Raw genomic sequence first — 16,409 nt, 5'->3', positions numbered from 1 at the left:
TCCCGTGCTGGGCGGGGACGCTCCGCGGGGCTTGGCCGGCACCCGGCGCGGGTGCGAGGCTGAGCCGGGGCAGGGGGCCCTGCTGGGCGGCCCGGCCTTCCCCCAGGCGGAGGGGCCCGCCGCTGAGCAACCCCCCGCCCCGCACCCCCCCCCCCCCCCCCCCCCCCCCGCGGCACAGCAGCGGCCCTCCCCGCTCCAGACCTATTTCCTCTTCGGGACAGAACCAGCACCCTGTGTGTCCCCTAACGGAAGGCTCCGCTGTCTGGAGAATCTTTCCTTGTTTTATTTGAAGAGCAGAGCGGTTCTTTCCTCCCCTGGTGATGAGGAAACATGCTGTTGAGTTTGGCATCCTCCCCTTCTGGGAGACCTTGGTGTAAGGCGATGCTACCAGGCGGTTACGTAACATTCCCCACTGGGAAGCTGGCTCTGCGGCCGGCTGTCTGTCCAGCTGGGGGTGCAGGGGGGAGCGGACGGGGGTCGAGGGGACGGACAGGGATCAGAGGGGATGCGGGGGGGCGGACAGCGGTCAGACGGGGTGTGGGGGGCAGACAGGGGACAGAGGGGTTGCAGGGGGCCAGACAGGGGTCAGAGGGGGTATGGGGGACGGACAGGGGTCAGAGAGGGTGTGAGGGATAGACAGGGGTCAGGGGTGTCTGGAGGGGCAGACAGGGGTCAGAGGGGTGCGGGGTGGGGAGGATGCTGGCAGCCAGCCCCGCTGGGGGCAGGGTCCGCTGACGGGACCAGTGGGAGTCAAGTGATGTCCCCTTTCGAGCCACCGGCCACCAGGCTCGGAACACCCCCACCCCGCCCACGGGCGCCCAGGCCAGCTGGAGTCCTTGGCCCCACCAGCCTGGCTTCCGTGTGTTTCTAGAAAACTAGTGTGTGAGCTCCGGGCATTCTTGGCAAAGGCACATATTTATATTTAGAAACGAAGCCTGCTTCTTTAGAAGGTTATAGAATGTGGACTCCTCAGAACAGACGCGTCCTTCTGCCCCGAGGCACTCGTATAACGGCTTGAGGGGCCGTGCAGGTAGTTCGAATGAACACACACTTGCTTTCGTCCGTTGTGGACAGGACTAGGAACTCAGTCAGTGGGACAGAGGGCTCTTGTCTAACGACATTCAGACTCAGCTTAAACACAAATTCCGCTTCGCGCCAGAGCGCATTGTCAGAGGCCTGAGTCCAGTGCACGGGCCGCCAGGGGCACCTTCTGCCCGATGCTGTCTGTGCGGGATTTTGTGGTGCCTTTGTTTTGTTTGGGTTTTTTCGGAGCGCATTTGTTGGCTGCTCCTGTGGCAGGCACCGTGCCTGAGGGCCTTGCTCAGAACTTTACATACATTGTCTGAGGTCAGCTTTCCAGCTTCCCATGAGACCAGTACAGTCACTTTCCCCCTTCACGACTGAGAAGGAGGAGACGGAGGGACGTTAAGATTTCTGCCTGGACGTTCCTGGCGGTCCAGCAGTTAAGACTCTGCACTTGCGATGCAGGGGCCATGGGTCCGATCCCTGGTGGGAGCACTCAGATCCCACATGCTGCCCAAGATCTCACAACGAGAAGGCCTCCTGTCTACCTTGCTGCTTTTTCTCAGCCTCTGGTCCCCAGATACTGCTGTCAGAGCGACCTGGAATGACAGCCCCACCCGAGACTCACAAAACCAGCATCTCCAGGGGTCCTTTGGCGGCTCTGTGTGCTGACAGGCTTGCCAGCCTCTGTGAGCGGCCCCGCCCTTCTGACTCAGGGGGCCCTGGCGTTTGGGAGGGACCCTTTCTGGGAAGCGCCCATGTGTCTGAACGTGGACGGTGGTGGGGCTTCCTCCACGCATCACGGAGCGGCCTCTTCTTGCACAGCCAGGGAGGAGGAAGTAAGCACACTCATGAATCATGCTTCTGTTCATGCTTTGGTTGCTGAGGCTAAATATTTATGGCTTTAAGTAAGAGGTTCGGCCTTAATTAGAGTCATAACTAACCAGAAGTGCATCGAAATGCATGCTCGTGTCTGTCAAGCGTGGTTTCTCCGCAGAAAGCCAAATTCGACAGATGCTTTGGATGTGCAAGTGCAACTGGTCCAAGTGTGAAGGTTGCTGTCCACGAAGGAAGAGCTTTTGAAAGTAAAAACGGCACATCTTACTTTATGGGCTGGACTCAACTGTTGTTCTTACTCACTGTAACGGAGAAGGTCATATTTGTTCTCTGGGGCGTAAAGGCGGAGAGGCGCAGGCCACATGAAACCTGTCATTAGACACATGCTATGTTTAGTTTCGAGATGTATCATGTCCCCTTTCTTAATGCCCTGGAACTGGCGCGCTCTACGTGAACTCACCAGGAGAGCTTTACAGGGCTTTCCTGGTGTCTGGACCCCAGCTCAGGTCAATTAACTCACAATTTCTGGGAAATGGACGTTTGCATGAGTATTTCTCCAAAGCTCCCCTAGTGACTCGAGTCTGCATACAGGGATGGGAACCACAGTCCTAGAGGGTCCTAGAAGTTCTTAATGACTAAGGGTGCCGGCCGTGTAGTCAGCCTTGGACTCAGATCCTGACTTGACTGTTTCCTTGCTGTGTGACCTTGGGCAAATTATTTAACCTCTCTGAGCTTTGACTTCTGCATCTGAAAAGTGAAGAGTCACAGTGCTCAGCTCACAAAGTTGTCCTAAGGGTTAAGGGAGGTAGTTCAGGGAAGTCCTCAGCACTGCAGGCAGGCGCACTCAACTTGGTGCTCGGGAGAGGCTCTGTTAACTGGAGAAATCACTGTCACTAGAGTCTGTGTGCCAGGTCGCTGCCATCATCTCCAGCTCTGCGACCACATGGACTGCACCCCGCCGGGCTCCTCTGTCCGTGGGATTCTCCAGGCAAGAATACTGGGGAGGGTTGCCATGCCCTCCTCCCGGGGATCTTCCTGACCCGGGGACTGAAACCACGCCTCTTGCGTCTCTTCCATTGGCAGGCGGGTTCTTTACCACTAGTGCTGCCTGGGAAGCCCAGGGGCCAGGGCACCCTTCCAGAAATATCTTGGAGGCAGAGATGCAGCTCCAGTGCCGACTCTGGTGCCCACAGTCTCACCACAGTGCAGATCCCCAGCTTGGGCCTTCTGGTTGACCCGCAGAACCATTGACTGGTTTCTTGGAATTGAAGCCTTCACTTTTCCTTAGCATCCGGCCTCAGAGGCTAAGCAAGTTCATCGGGATACTGTGTCCCATGGACTTGCAAATAAATGGACTCCATATTCTCACCCACCTATTTCCCAAGCGTCTCTAGAAACGCCCCTCGTGGGTGGGGGGTGAATGTGTGCAGGGCTTGCGCGCGTGCGATGCTCCCACCCTCTCTTGGCCTGGGGCAGAGGCATAAGTCATGCATTCCGCAGCCACGTGGGAGTGTGATTTATGCCCCAGCAGCACCGGGTTCTCTGCTGCTTGTGCGTGAAGAATGGGAGGGGGCTGTGGGCCCTTCTGGGCAGCGGGACTCTGGATGGGGACCAGGTGCTCAAGACATCCCAGGCCAGGCCACAGAGTTTCCCACCCGGCCCACCTGGTTCCGAGAGCCCCACACCCCTACACAGGAACCGTCCACACGGACGCAAGTTGGTGTGCGTTTTGTTTCTTACTTCAACACTTGGGGGGACTCCAGAGCTGGTTATGAGAAAATTCCAAGAATGCCGGGCACTTCCGGTGTTGGGAGCTGGCCCGGGACTTCAAAGGTTGCCTTCGCTGTGGGGTGGGCGCTGCAGAGCGCCGGCAGCCTGGCCTTCTCCCCCCACCCCTGTTCACAGCAGCCAAACATAAGGCCGTCGCACGACCGCGGCCTGTGTGAGGCACACACAGCCTTCGCCTTGGAAGGCCTCTGACACGCTAACTGTGTGCAATTCCTGGCTCAGCTGGGCTGAAGTCGGGGCGTGTGTGGGAGTGGTGGGGATGGTCATGGCTAATTCAACACGACGTGTATTCAGGATGTTTCCATAAGGCATGACCTCATCCCTTCCAGCCCGCTGGTCACCGTTACACTGCTGGTCACTTTGACTCGGTAGTTACCAAAAGAATTCCTTTAATTACCCAGTGGAAATTCATAGATTGCACATAGATTGTTCTTACCTCCCTGAAAGAGGTAAGAGGTCAAAGCTATTATGAATGCTGTCTCCACAACATTGGAACAACTCATTCATTCAAAAATAAAGGCAGACAGAAGGGGGGTAAAAAGTGAGGCAAAGGGAAAATACAACAAAATCTATGCCAGGTCAGTTGTTGGCATCAGTCAGATCAAATAGCTGGGGGGGAATTTCTGCCTTTAGTCAAATAATTTTATTTCCCATTCTCAACATGACCTGTAGGGAGACACATTCGTTCATGCTTGTTTGACAGGTATTTGTTGAGTGACTACTATGTCTCACCTGTGTTCCCCGGTGGCTCAGAGGTTAAAGCGTCTGCCTCCAATGCGGGAGACCCGGGTTCGATCCCTGGGTCGGGCAGATCCCCTGGAGAAGGAAATGGCCACCCACTCCAGTGTTCTTGCCTGAAGAATCCCGTGCACCAAGGAGCTTGGCAGGCTACAGTCCATGGGGTTGCAAGAGTCGGACGCAACTAAGTGACTGAACATACACACACACATTGAAAGAGATTAACTAGGTGAATAAAAATGGCTGATTACCAAGGGAAGTCGGGCCTTTGCTGGAATTATTGGGAGCTCTCAGAGCATCCCCGTCAGGAAGGACTGCTATTCCCAGAGAAACGACTGCCTCCTTGTCTTGCAGGGGGAAGTCCTGCCAAGCAGACCACCTGGGAAGGAGGGCACCGCGTCCCGGCCCTGGCTTACTGGCCCGGCAGGGTCCCCGTCAATGTCACCAGCACAGCTCTGCTGAGGTACGACCCCCCCAGTTTCCTTGAGATGCAAGGAGAAGGCGTGTGCTCGGGTGGCTGGAGACCTCCCCATCGCCGACCCTGGGCAGGCGTCCACAGGGCCTTCCCAGACTTAGACCGCAGCTGCGCGGAGCTGCCTGCAGGCCAGCCTGTGAGCCCCTGAAAGCAGGAGCACAGGGGGCTCTACAGGCCCTCCTCTGGGGAGACCGTCTCTGGGAAGAGGGCGCCAGGCGGGCTGCATGGCCATCAGCACTGGTCGCAGTGGTGTCTGCAGGAGCGTCATCACCGCTTTCGGCGTGGGCTAAGCTTCCCTGGTGGCTCAGACGGGAAGGAATCTGCGTGCAATGTGGGAGACCTGGGTTCGATCCCTGGGTCAGGAAGATCCTCTGGAGAAGGGAATGGCAACCCACTCCAGGCTTCTTGCCTAGAGAATCCCATGGACAGAGGAGCCTGGCGGGCTAAGGTCCATGGGCTTGCAAATAGTCGGACATGACTGAAATGACTTAGCATGCACTCACACCAGCTGGTGGTGGGGAGCAGGGGGGAACAGATCACTGAACCCGGATGACTCCCCCCTTGGGGGTAGGGCAGGTGTCCGAGGCGGGTCACTCAGACGGATGTCCCTGAGAGAGGGGTCTAGGCATTCATGTACCCTGGAGGGGAGAGAGGGAAGGAGGGTCCCCCTGGACCTTCTTCCTGCCTCTGCCTAAGAAGCTCCAAAAAGAAGCGCCCCTTTCTTCGAAGGACAACTGTCGGCGTGACCACATGTCAGATCACGCCGACCTCCTTATCGAGGCTGACCCAGAGGCCACGTCCTGGCACGGAGCTCGGCCGTGGTGAACATCCTGACCGCAATGCCACACGGCCCTGATTCCTAACTAAGGGGGCGTCCTCCTTGTGCTCTGCCCCATGGCCAGGTGCACCCAGGTGCTTGCTCACATGCTCAGAGGCTTTGTTAAAGACTAATTTTCTAGTTCCAAAGGTCCTTCGCCATCAGCCAGCTGGGTTCTGGACTAGAGAACGCCGCCCAGAGGAGGAGCGCACGTCTCACAGGTGTCCTCCAGGGTCCCGGGGGGAGGGATGGGATAAGGGGCGCTGAAGTCAGGGGTCAGAAGGGTAACCAGCCGTGATGCCAGAGCAGCAGGTGGCCAGGCCCTGTCCCTGGCACCCTCTTGGCCCCCAGGAGCCCGCGGCCAGCCTAGTACCGTTGGGGAGGAGGCTCCCAGCAGGTATGACAACAGTACCTTGGGCTGGAGTTTGTGACGTCAGGCGGCCGGGAAGTAGGCCAGGCGGGCTGCTTTTCCTGGGCTTGACTCGCTGCAGTCAGGCCAGGGGTTCACGGGCTGGGCCAGACGTGCACAGGGAACTCGGCCATCTCGCGGGTGACGTCACCAGGAGCCAAGCATGCTGTTGTCAGTTGAGAATGGCGTCTGTGCCTACCGTCGGTCACCGTGCTGCGATGGAGCAACATCCCTGTGCTCATTATTTCAGGCTTCAGAGGTGACAGCTGACTCAGGGGCTTGCTGGTGAGTGTCCCATGGAAGCCCGTCTTGGGGACCTCCCTGGCGGTCCAGTGGTTAAGCCTTTGCCTTCCAATGAAGGTGGCACAGGTTCGATCCCTGGTCAGGGAGCTGGGATCCCCCGCGCCCAAAACCAAAGCATAAAAATCTTCAGTGAAGATGGATCATTGTGTCCAGTGTGGATCAGGCATGGCTCCAGGGACCGGATGTTGGAACAGGCTCATCAGACTGATGGAGAAGGAAATGGCAACCCACTTCAGTATTCTTGCCTGGAGAACCCCAGGGACAGCGGTCCTGGTGGGCTGCAGTCTGTGGGATAGCACAGAGTCGGACATGACTGATGCGACTTAGCAGCAGCATCAGACCGAAAGCTCCTGCTGTTTTGGAGACCATCTCCCTTCGGGAGGGCGGGGCTTGGCAGCACACGCCGAAAGGGCCTTGTGGTCTGACCCTAAAGCCCCGAAGCAGGGTATCTCGACCTGGGCGCTGTTGACGTTTGGGGCCGGACTGTTCTCTATGGTGGAGAGTGTCCCGGGTGTTTGAGGACGTTTGCTAGAATCCCTGGTCTCTAGACGCCAACGGCTCCCCCAGCCCCAGCTGTGACAACCGGGACGTCCCGAGGCAGCTCCACAAGCCCCCTGCGAGGACAGACTCGTGCCGGTTGAGTCAGAGCTCTCGTGCAATGCCCTGGGTTGTGTGCAGAAAGGGGTGTGTCTGCTCACACCTGAGCTGGGAGCCACGTCTCTGTCCGGAACTGAGGACCACTCTCGTGGGGACTCCTGGGCCAAGTCCACAGCGACGATCGGGGCAGGAACGACGTGAAATAACCTCATGTGAAAAACAGCTAAGAAGAGCGGATAGTCCTCCGGGTGAGGGGGGGTGCAGCTGTCTCCCCAGATCGGAAAGGCATGCCGCTGTGTTGCGGGGGGCGCGGCTGCCTCGAGGCAGAGGTTCCGGAAGAAGGAGCCACAAGCAGGCTGTGCCCTTCAGGGAGTCCCGTGGGCTAGCGCCACCCTCCCCGGCAAGGCCAAGCCTTTCCTTTCAAGATTCCGTCCCTGTTGCTGTGTCTGGCAGCAGGCTCCGGGGGGACGGGTGGTCCTGACGACCCTGCTCTGGGCTATGTTCTGCTCGGTCACGGACATGCGCGCTTCGGTGTTGGGTTTTCCTGGTGCACTGGGAGCTCTCTGCTCCCTGGAAGGTGCTGCTGGAGCTGCTGGTCTCCCAGAGGGACCTGGAGGTGCTGGGGGAGAGCCAGCCTCTGCAGCCTCCCCCACGGGACCCAGGCCAGGAAGGGGGGCACCTCGATTCCCCCGGGGGTAACGCGAGCGAACCCCACGCGGGAAGGACGGCAACTGAGAGAGGCTGAAGAGCATGCTCCCCACGCTGTGGGCTGGTTCCCGCTTCTCCACAGTTCAGAGGGGGTTCTGCCGGCCCCTCCCTCGCTCCAGACCCAGAGTTCAGGCCTGTGCACCCCAACTGACCCGCCAGAGCCCCACTTCTCACTGCCTGCCTGCAGATCACACCTGCCCCGAGGTCATGTCCTCACTTCTAGGAAGCAGCCTCCCACATCCCCCCCCCCCGACCCCCTCCCCACCCCCTACTCTGGACTGGCTTCTGGACTGCTCTGTACTCCATGAGGGCTTGCTGCCCTTCCTGCCTCTGCACACGTGTGGGGTGCCAGCTCCTGGAAGGAGCATCGCGGGAGATAAGCTGCCGGCCCCGTGGACTCTGGAGGCCAAAGGGAGAGCAGAGACCCCTGTTCCAAGTCAACGGGGAGGGTCTGCTGTGGACGGAGCCCTGGGCTGGAAGAGGGGAGCGATGGCCTTCCAGGTCCCTTCTGAGACCCCTTCCTGGAGGGTGAGGCTCCCCCCCAGACCCTGGACTGGGGAAGCCAGAGCCCATCCTCTCCCAGGGGCGTCCAGCCTCATGTGGCCGGGCCCTTGGGTCTCCATCGAGTCCCACCGACTCTTGGTGGGCCTGGCCCTCAGATTCACAGCTCTGTTCCTGCTGGAACTTTTTTTTCTGACCAGAATGCAGGAGGGAGATGTGCCCTGGTGTGGAGGCAAATGGTAGCATGTGACTTCAGAGAAAATCAGACTAGGGAGACCCGCCGTCGTGGCTGCCTTCGGGTGGAGGGGCTGTGGGCGCGGTGCTCCTTCGCGTCGCTGGGCATTACCTTTTCTCCCGCCCTCAGCACAGACCAGGGCTTCCTAGGTGGCCCACACGGTAAAGAAGCCACCTGCCGATGCAGGAGATGCAAGAGACGTGGGTTCGATTCCTGAGTCAGGAAGACCTTCTGGAGGAGGAAATGGCAACCCGCTCCAGTATTCTTGCCTGGGAAATCCCATGGACAGAGGAGCCTGGCGGGCTACAGTCCCTGGGGTTGAAAAGAGTCCAACACGACTGAGCACCTCCCCCCCGCCTCCAAACATGGTCTAGTTTGTAAAAGGAATAAAAGGGCTGAATGAAAGGGGGGGGCATGGCTCACCCATGACCACGTTCTAAACACAAGCGAGCTGTTTGCAGCATGGAGACCCAGGGAGGGAAATGAAGTGACTGTCCCCTGCAGGTGCTGGTCACACACTGCTCCGCTCAGCGGGTGGTGGTGGCCTAGGCAGTGACCGGTGGAGCCGCTTAGCTCTCTTTCTATCTATTTTTAAAAATGAATTTTTATTGGAGTCTAATGTTGTGTCAGTTTCCGCCGTACCGCAAAGTGAATGGCACACACACACGTCAGTGCAGTTCAGTCGCCGCTCAGTCGTGTCCGACTCTGCGAGCCATGGGCTGCAGCAGCCAGGCTCCTCTGTCCATGGGATTCTCCAGGCAAGAACGCTGGAGCGGGTTGCCATTGCCTCCTCCAGGGGATCTTCCTGACCTAGGGACTGAACCCCGGGCAGAGAGACAGCCCGTGCTGGGGGCCGTCCAGGAGGGTCTTGCCCCAGGATGGCCAGGGAGAGGGCCTGGGGACACTGGGGCTGACTCCGCCTGGTCTTCCCGCAGTGTGCTGGACGTCTTCCCCACCGTGCTGGCCCTGGCCGGGGCCCCCCTGCCCCGAGGCCGAAGCTTTGATGGTCTGGACGTCTCGCAGGTGCTGTTCGGCCGGGCGCAGACGGGACACAGAGTAAGTGGAGGAGGTGTGTGTCCTCCCCAGCTCGTCCGGAGGCTGGCCTGCCGCCCCCATCCAGGTCTGCCAGCTTGTGTGCAGACAGACCCGTCCTCAGAAGATGCCCACCAGTGGCCACTGGAGGTGCAGCCTGCCAGACCCCTGGGAGGGGCACTCCTTTGAGAGGAACCTCTTTCCACTCCCTGCTCTGCTTTGAGTCAGTCCAGCTCATCACCCAGATTTCTAGGTAGCAGTTTGGCCTAGGGCGGGTTACTTATTCCCTGTAACAAATGTTTTTTTTTTCTCACCATCATTTAATTTTCTGACATGATGTCGGCAGAAGGCACAGGCTTTAGCTGGATGGGATGCATAAGCAGTGTCTACACTGTATTATGGGGCTGCCTGCCTCCCCCTCCACTGACCCCGCCAGAACGAAAGCTCCTTAAGGGCAGGAATCTCACCGTGGAATTCTCAGTACAAGTAACACGGGGTCTGGCACCCAGCCAGCAGGCAGTGAATGAGAATTGAGTGAATGACTGGGTGACCGAAAAGATGGGTGAATGGGTGAGTGGATGGATGGATGGATGATGTCCTGGGGGCGGGGCCCCTGACCTCTCCCGGCTCCTGGAGCGCTCAGCGCACCCAGCCCTCCAGCCCCCAGGCCCCTCTCGGGTGTTTCCGGAAGCATTCGGTGGCTGGCTGTCTCTCTCTGTTTTACTTCTGCCAAAAGGAAGAGGAAGTGGGAGGAGGGAAGGGGGCGGGTGGGATCCGGGCCTGGCCTCCCCGTTAGGGACCTGCACATCAAAGCGTCTATTTCTGGCCTCCCGAGAGTCACAGGGAAGTGAGTCGAATGTCCTGAGGCAGTTCCTGAAGGTGCCCTGCCCCTCTGCCGGTGCACCGGTCAGAGTGGGCCCTGGGCTCCTTCATGGAGGCCCGGGCTGGCCCCTGGGGCAGAACAGCTCCTCCCAGCTGGTCTGATCCCCCCCCCACCCACCCTGCTTCCCGAGCTGCAGACCCTGCCAAGCCCAACCCTGTTCCCCGCCCCCACCCAGGACAGCTACGCAGGAAGGTGGCTTCCGCCCCTGGGCTGGGAGCTGGCTGTATGTGGCCCTGGGGGGTTGTCGACTGCGTCAGTGGAGAGATGCTCCCAAGTGTCCAGGAGGGTGACTAAGGTCACCAGGAAGCTTCGACGTTGGCTCCTCAACGCGGTCCCAGAGCCCGTGGGAGCTGGCGCGGAACTTCCGTCTGCAGCCGGCGGAGACCTCCTGCTTTCTCAGGCTGCCTCTTTCCGCAAACTCACGGGGGCCCCTCTTCAGGGCTGCGTGGTGACTAACGTGGGCCCCAGGGACCCGGCAGGACGGCCTGATAAAAGCCACAACGCCGTTTGGGGTTTTGTGGGGACGTGTGATGGGTGGGGACACAGCTGGAGCGGGGCTGACGGCCCCCCGTGACCCAAGGGGAACAGCCATGCCTTACTGCTCACCAGGAGCTCTGCGGGAACTCTTAGGGTGTGTCTCCCGTGGGCCCGGCCCCCCCAAGGACTAGACTCCTGCGGTGTTAGTAAAGACACCTGAGAGGTCAACATAGCTTGCTGCTGGCCCTGGATTTGGCCTTGGTCTTTTCCGAGTGTGTGCTAAGTCGCTTCAGTCGTGTCTGACTCTTTGCTCTCCCGTGGACTGTAGCCCCCAGGTTTCTCTGTCCATGGGATTCTCCAGGCAAGAACAGCAGAGTGGGCTGCCGTGCCCTCCTCCAGGGGATTGAACCTGAGTCTGTTTCGTTTCCTGGGGTGGCAGGAGGGTTCTCACCATGGGCCCCACCTTGGTCTTTCCTAGTCGGCCCCAAGAGAAACGATTGTAAATCCTCTCAAAGTTGCTGATGGAAGACGAGGAGGGAAACACAGGATTATAAAGATGTGCACACATGTACATGTGTGTTCACACACACACATGCACGCGTGTGCTTTTCTGTATTCAGTAACCACTTATTGAGTATCGCGTGCAAGGCGCTGTGTCACACTTTCTGGGACATCCAGTGGCACATAACAGCCTTAAAGGTTAGATTTAAACGTTTCCACCTGTTTGGAACATTCCTTAATACGCAGAATATATTCATTCGCTCCCACAGCACGCACATGTATGTTTTAATAAACACAGTTTGTTCACCCTCAGCTATATTCTGGGCTTACAAGGTTCTGGTGTGGGTTGGTTTAGAAAACCATTCCAGTTTCAAGAAGCTCGAAGGAACCCCTAGACTGTCATCTCAAAGCTATGCAAAACGCCTCAGCCCTTGGGTGCTTCCGTTTTGCAAGCAGGTAATGGCAACGGCAAGTTGGTGAGCTGAAGCAACGTGGGGCTGTGTGCACACTGACCCCGCCCCTTGGGCCCTGCGATGAGAGCAGATGCTGGGCTGTGGGTTTTCCGGCGGAGCGGTCTTCTCACTCGCGGACAGCCAGGGCCGTCTTGTCTGTGATGTTCTAAACCACGGCTGCTGACTCTATGCTGTGCATCCCTGCACACCCTGCAGTCCGGGGGGGGGTCTGTGTCCAGGCACCGAGGGCAGCCGCAGCAGGGAGGGGGAGTGGAGAGGGGGAGCACGGAGGGGGCGGGCAGGGGGGCACACAGGTCCCACTCAGGGCTTGCCTGGCTCCCGGCTGGAAGCTGCAGGTTGTGGCATCGTGGCTGGTCACGTCTTATCCCCGCCCCAGGCTGACACGTCCAAGCCCGAGAACTGTCAGCCAACGGAAAGCTTCCGTAGCGGCACTGCGCCTGCTCTGCCCTGACCAACCTGGGGCCGTGTGGTCACACAGTGCGCAGCCATCCCTGGAGACCACACGTCGGAAGAGCAGTGAGGTCCTTGGTCTCTGGACCACTGATCACCTCTCTTAAGGAGAAGAGAGGCCCCTAGTGGTCAGAGCTGCCGTCCAGAGCGGCTGGCACAAGGCTGACCACTTTTGGAGATGGGGGTCTGCGCGCCCGCACCCGAAGGCCTGGGAGCTCTCCTGGCTTTCTGAGGATGTCAGCTAGGCACCGGCCTCCAGGGCTTAAAGTAAGGAGGTGCCTCCTGCTTGAAAAACGGCGATTGGATAGAATAAAGCTAACAGGTAAGAAAAGCCACCAAGAAGATGCATGTGTTTGCAGAAGATAAAGTTATCTTTGAAATTCGGACTGCGTGTCCCCTGGGGAGGAAATGTCTCCAGCTGTGATTCGTGTGTAAATTCGCCAGCCTCCTTCCTCTGTTGATATAAACAAGAACGCCTTGGTCGGTCAGCTCAGAGGGGAGAGCAGGGCACGTACAGAGTTCTCCAAACCCATCCGCAGGCTTGAGGGCGAGCCACCCTGCTTCCTCTTGGATTTCGGAAGCGGTGCCTGGCAACGCGAGTAAACATCCTGCCCACGGCAGTCCGCCCGTGCGGAGCTTCTGTTACTGAGAGTCACACGGTGTCAAGGATTCTAACCCGCAGACCAGGGCTCCCGTCTCCTGGGTGTCTGAGTAACGTTGCAGCTCAGCTGACAATAGGTTTTCCAAGCGCCCCCCCCCCCCCACTTCCTGTCCTCTCCAGAAGGAAACAACACAGCCTCCTGCGGTGAGAGGCTTGGCTTCCTTGGGCTGGAAGGGGTGAGGGTTCTGAGTTATGATCCTCTTCCTGTTTGGACGGGGCCTGCTGTCATCACGCCGCCAGGATCGCGGGCGCTGTCACGAGAGCTCGGAAGCAGCAGGTGTTGGGGGGCCCCACCCTCGCTGGCAGCCGCTCAGGGCCGGGAAACTCGGGGGGACAGCTGTTTACCGCTCCAACAGATGTTTCTCATTTTTTTTTTTAGCTCCATGGAAACTTTGAATCACATAAGCGCCTTTCCAGTGATATATATCAGTCATGATTCAGAGCAGGGCGGTCTCACGCTTCCAGCCCAAAGCCCCCAGCTTTCCAAGGATGCTGGTCATTTATTTCCTACCAGACCTTGCCCTTGGGAACCCTGAACTCCACTCTGAGTCTCTCCATTCTGGAGGGCAATTCTTTTTTCTTTTTTTTTTGGCAGGGTAGGGGGACCCATACCCTGTGGCCTGTAGGATTTAGACCCCCCACAACCCCGCCCCAGGGATCGAACCCATGCCCCTGGCATGCCCTGGCTACCTTGAAAACTGTAATTTGGGGACCGGGGGTAGTAAGTAAAATAAAAGAGTTATTCTTAAGATTTTATTTTAGGGGACTCCCCTGGTGGAGCAGTGGCTAAGACTCTGCGCCCAGTACAGGGGCCCGGGTTTGATCCCTGGTCAGGGAACTGGATCCCACGTGCCCCAGCTAAGACCTGGGGCAACCAAATAGTAAATAAAAATGAAATCATAAATACTGAAGTAGAGTTGGTTACAACACTGTGTTAATTTCTACTGCATAGCAAAGTGACCCAGTTATACATATGTGTACGTTAGTTTCATATTCTTCTCCACCATGGTTTATCACAGGATAATGAACATAACCCCTTGTGCTGACCGTTGAAATTCTTGATTTGGGGACAAGGTTTGTCTCATCCTCATTTTGCACCAGATCCTGCAGATGACCAGGCTAGTTCTGGGCTTGGAATCCAGCCAGACCTGTGACCCACTCGGATGAACTGACTGGGAGACGTGCCGCCCGCTTAGGCTCCCGGGAATAGGCCGTGTGGACCGGAGGCCTGTGTCCGCCGCGTTTGGGGCGGGGTGGGCTCAGCGGTGATGGGGAGCAGGGACCACGACAAGGACGCTCCTGCTGTCCAGGGAAGGTGTCGGGCGCTTCACCAGAAAGCCTTGTCCCCTTTCCCCAGGTGCTGTTCCACCCCAACAGCGGGGCTGCCGGAGAGGACGGAGCGCTTCAGACTGTCCGCCTGGAGCAGTACAAGGCCTTCTACGTCACCGGTGAGTGGGGGGGGGGGTGCCCTGCGGACCCCCGCTCAGGCCTCACGGCGAGGGCAGTGCCCTCCTTCAGGGACGCGGCGGCATCTCTGACGGCGTCGCCCCCAGATCCGGTCCCAGGGGCCCCGCCACACCCACCAATACACAAACAAGGTCTTTCCACTCTTCCCCGAGCTCCCCAGCCAGCTCGGAGCTGGCCCAGCGCGTCTACACTGCCCTTTCTCCCGCGAAAAAACGCTTCACCCCATGGTTCTACTTGCCGGGCCTGTGTGACTGAATGTTCAGTGGAGGCTTGGAGAGACTTTAAAGTGTAATTTGCCTGACAAGAGACTGTTTGAGAAAGTAGTTGTAGAAGGTCTGTTTAGCAAACTGAGGTTTCCTGCTTCTCGGCTCACCCTGTGGGTGTCTTAAATGTTAACGTATTTTAGAAACCTGGTACCCAATCAGGGATGGTTCTTAAAATCTTCCAGTGGCTTCTTGCTTCCAACTGAATTCAAATTCCCTCCATTCTGGGTCCCTGCACATTTTTTTTTCTGGCTGCAGAGCATGGGGGTCTTAGTTCCCCAGCGGGGGATCAAACCCGCGCCTCTTTTAGTGGAAGCAAAGAGTCTTAACCCCTGGGCCACCAGGGACGTCCTGTATTTCGTTTCTGTTTTAGAAAGTTTTATTTATCTGTGGCCGTGCTGGGTCGTCACTGCGTGCGTGGTGGTTCACAGCTGTGACGAGCAGGGGCTGCTGTTTGCTGCGGTGCCGGGCTTCTCACCGTGACGACGTCTCTTGTTCCGGAGCGCAGGCTCTAGGGCACAGGGGCTTTGGTAACTGTGGACACGGTCTTGTTTGCCTCGCGGCACGTGGGATCCTCGCGGATCAGGGACCAGACCTGCGTCCCCTGCATTGGCAGGCGGATTCTTATCCACCAGACCACCAGGGAAGCCCGTCCCGTGCTTGTCTAGCCTTAGTTCCCAAGAGCAATGACCCTCCTTGGCCTCCAGATTAAAATCCCTCTCAGCGTTTAAGGCCACCTGGATGGCAGAATGCCTTTTCATCTTCCCAGCTGGTAGGATATGGAGAACTCTGATATTTACCACATTTTACCATCTGTGCCAGTGATTCAAGTACATCTTTTATCCTTCCTAATAGTTTTAAGCCCTCTAAACTCAACGGCCAGGGGTGCTAGTGGTAAGGAACCTGCCTGCCAATGCCAGAGACGGAAGAATCACGGGTTTGATCCTGGACCAGGAACATCCCTGGAGGAGGAAATGGCACTCGGGTTACAGTCCATGGGGTCTCAAGGAGTCGGATGCAGCTGACCGTCTAAGCACAAACTCACCTCTGTAAGCTCTTTAATCTTTGTCCTCTTGGTGTGCCTCGCACAGAATCTTGGATCTGGTAGGAGCACTAACACTTTTTTGTAATGAATGAAAAACAAGACCTCTCCCCACCCCATGCAAAAAAAAAAAAAAAATGCCCTTTCAAATCTGGGATCTGATATGGATTCCAGTTTGATTCAGTTATTTGAGGTTAGAGCTTTCCAAAGAATTATATAATGAAAAACAAACATTATTTGCCTTGAGCATGAATAAGTGACTCCAAAGAAAATGTATCATAAAAGCAAAACCAGTTCTTTTGAGTTCATCACTTGAGAAATATTAAAACTGCCACAGGAATGTGCGACTCTCCGAGACCTAAAATGCAAACCAGTCCGATATTTGTTGTGCTTTCAGATGGGGAGCTCTAGATTCCAGCCCTTACATTACTCTATCGAAGAGGTATGGTTTCTCCAGGCTGAGTTAATTTCAGAAGTCGTAACCCAGCCAGAAAGCCCTTGGCACCACAATGCCGGGGTCATACGACGTAATAAGCCTGTTGGAAACGATCACAATCAGAAAGGAATTATGACACCCAGGGGAGGCCTGCTCCCCTCTACAGTCACCCAGCTCCCAGGAGAGTTAGCAAACGGAGAAGGGAGATGTCAACAGATGGGTGAGGGAGCTCTGATTCCTTCTCTCACCTCCCATCCTTGAAACTCTGCGTCCGGATGACTTAAACCTGCTTT

General features: G+C 57.4%; 1 protein-coding gene across 1 annotated transcript in view; it reads left to right on the top strand.

Moving 5' to 3' along the window:
* Positions 1–16,409, top strand: part of ARSG (arylsulfatase G) — a 101,410-nt gene that overhangs the window by 83,692 nt on the left and 1,309 nt on the right. The window contains exons 9-11 of the mRNA XM_068978939.1: positions 4,741–4,849; positions 9,367–9,487; positions 14,266–14,356. Of these exons, the coding sequence (XP_068835040.1) occupies positions 4,741–4,849; positions 9,367–9,487; positions 14,266–14,356 (321 nt within the window). The remainder of the gene's footprint in view (positions 1–4,740; positions 4,850–9,366; positions 9,488–14,265; positions 14,357–16,409) is intronic.

This window comes from Capricornis sumatraensis, chromosome 8 (assembly GCF_032405125.1).
Source record: "Capricornis sumatraensis isolate serow.1 chromosome 8, serow.2, whole genome shotgun sequence".
In the NCBI taxonomy this organism is placed as follows: domain Eukaryota; kingdom Metazoa; phylum Chordata; class Mammalia; order Artiodactyla; family Bovidae; genus Capricornis; species Capricornis sumatraensis.
This window is presented reverse-complemented; position numbering and strand designations above follow the sequence as displayed.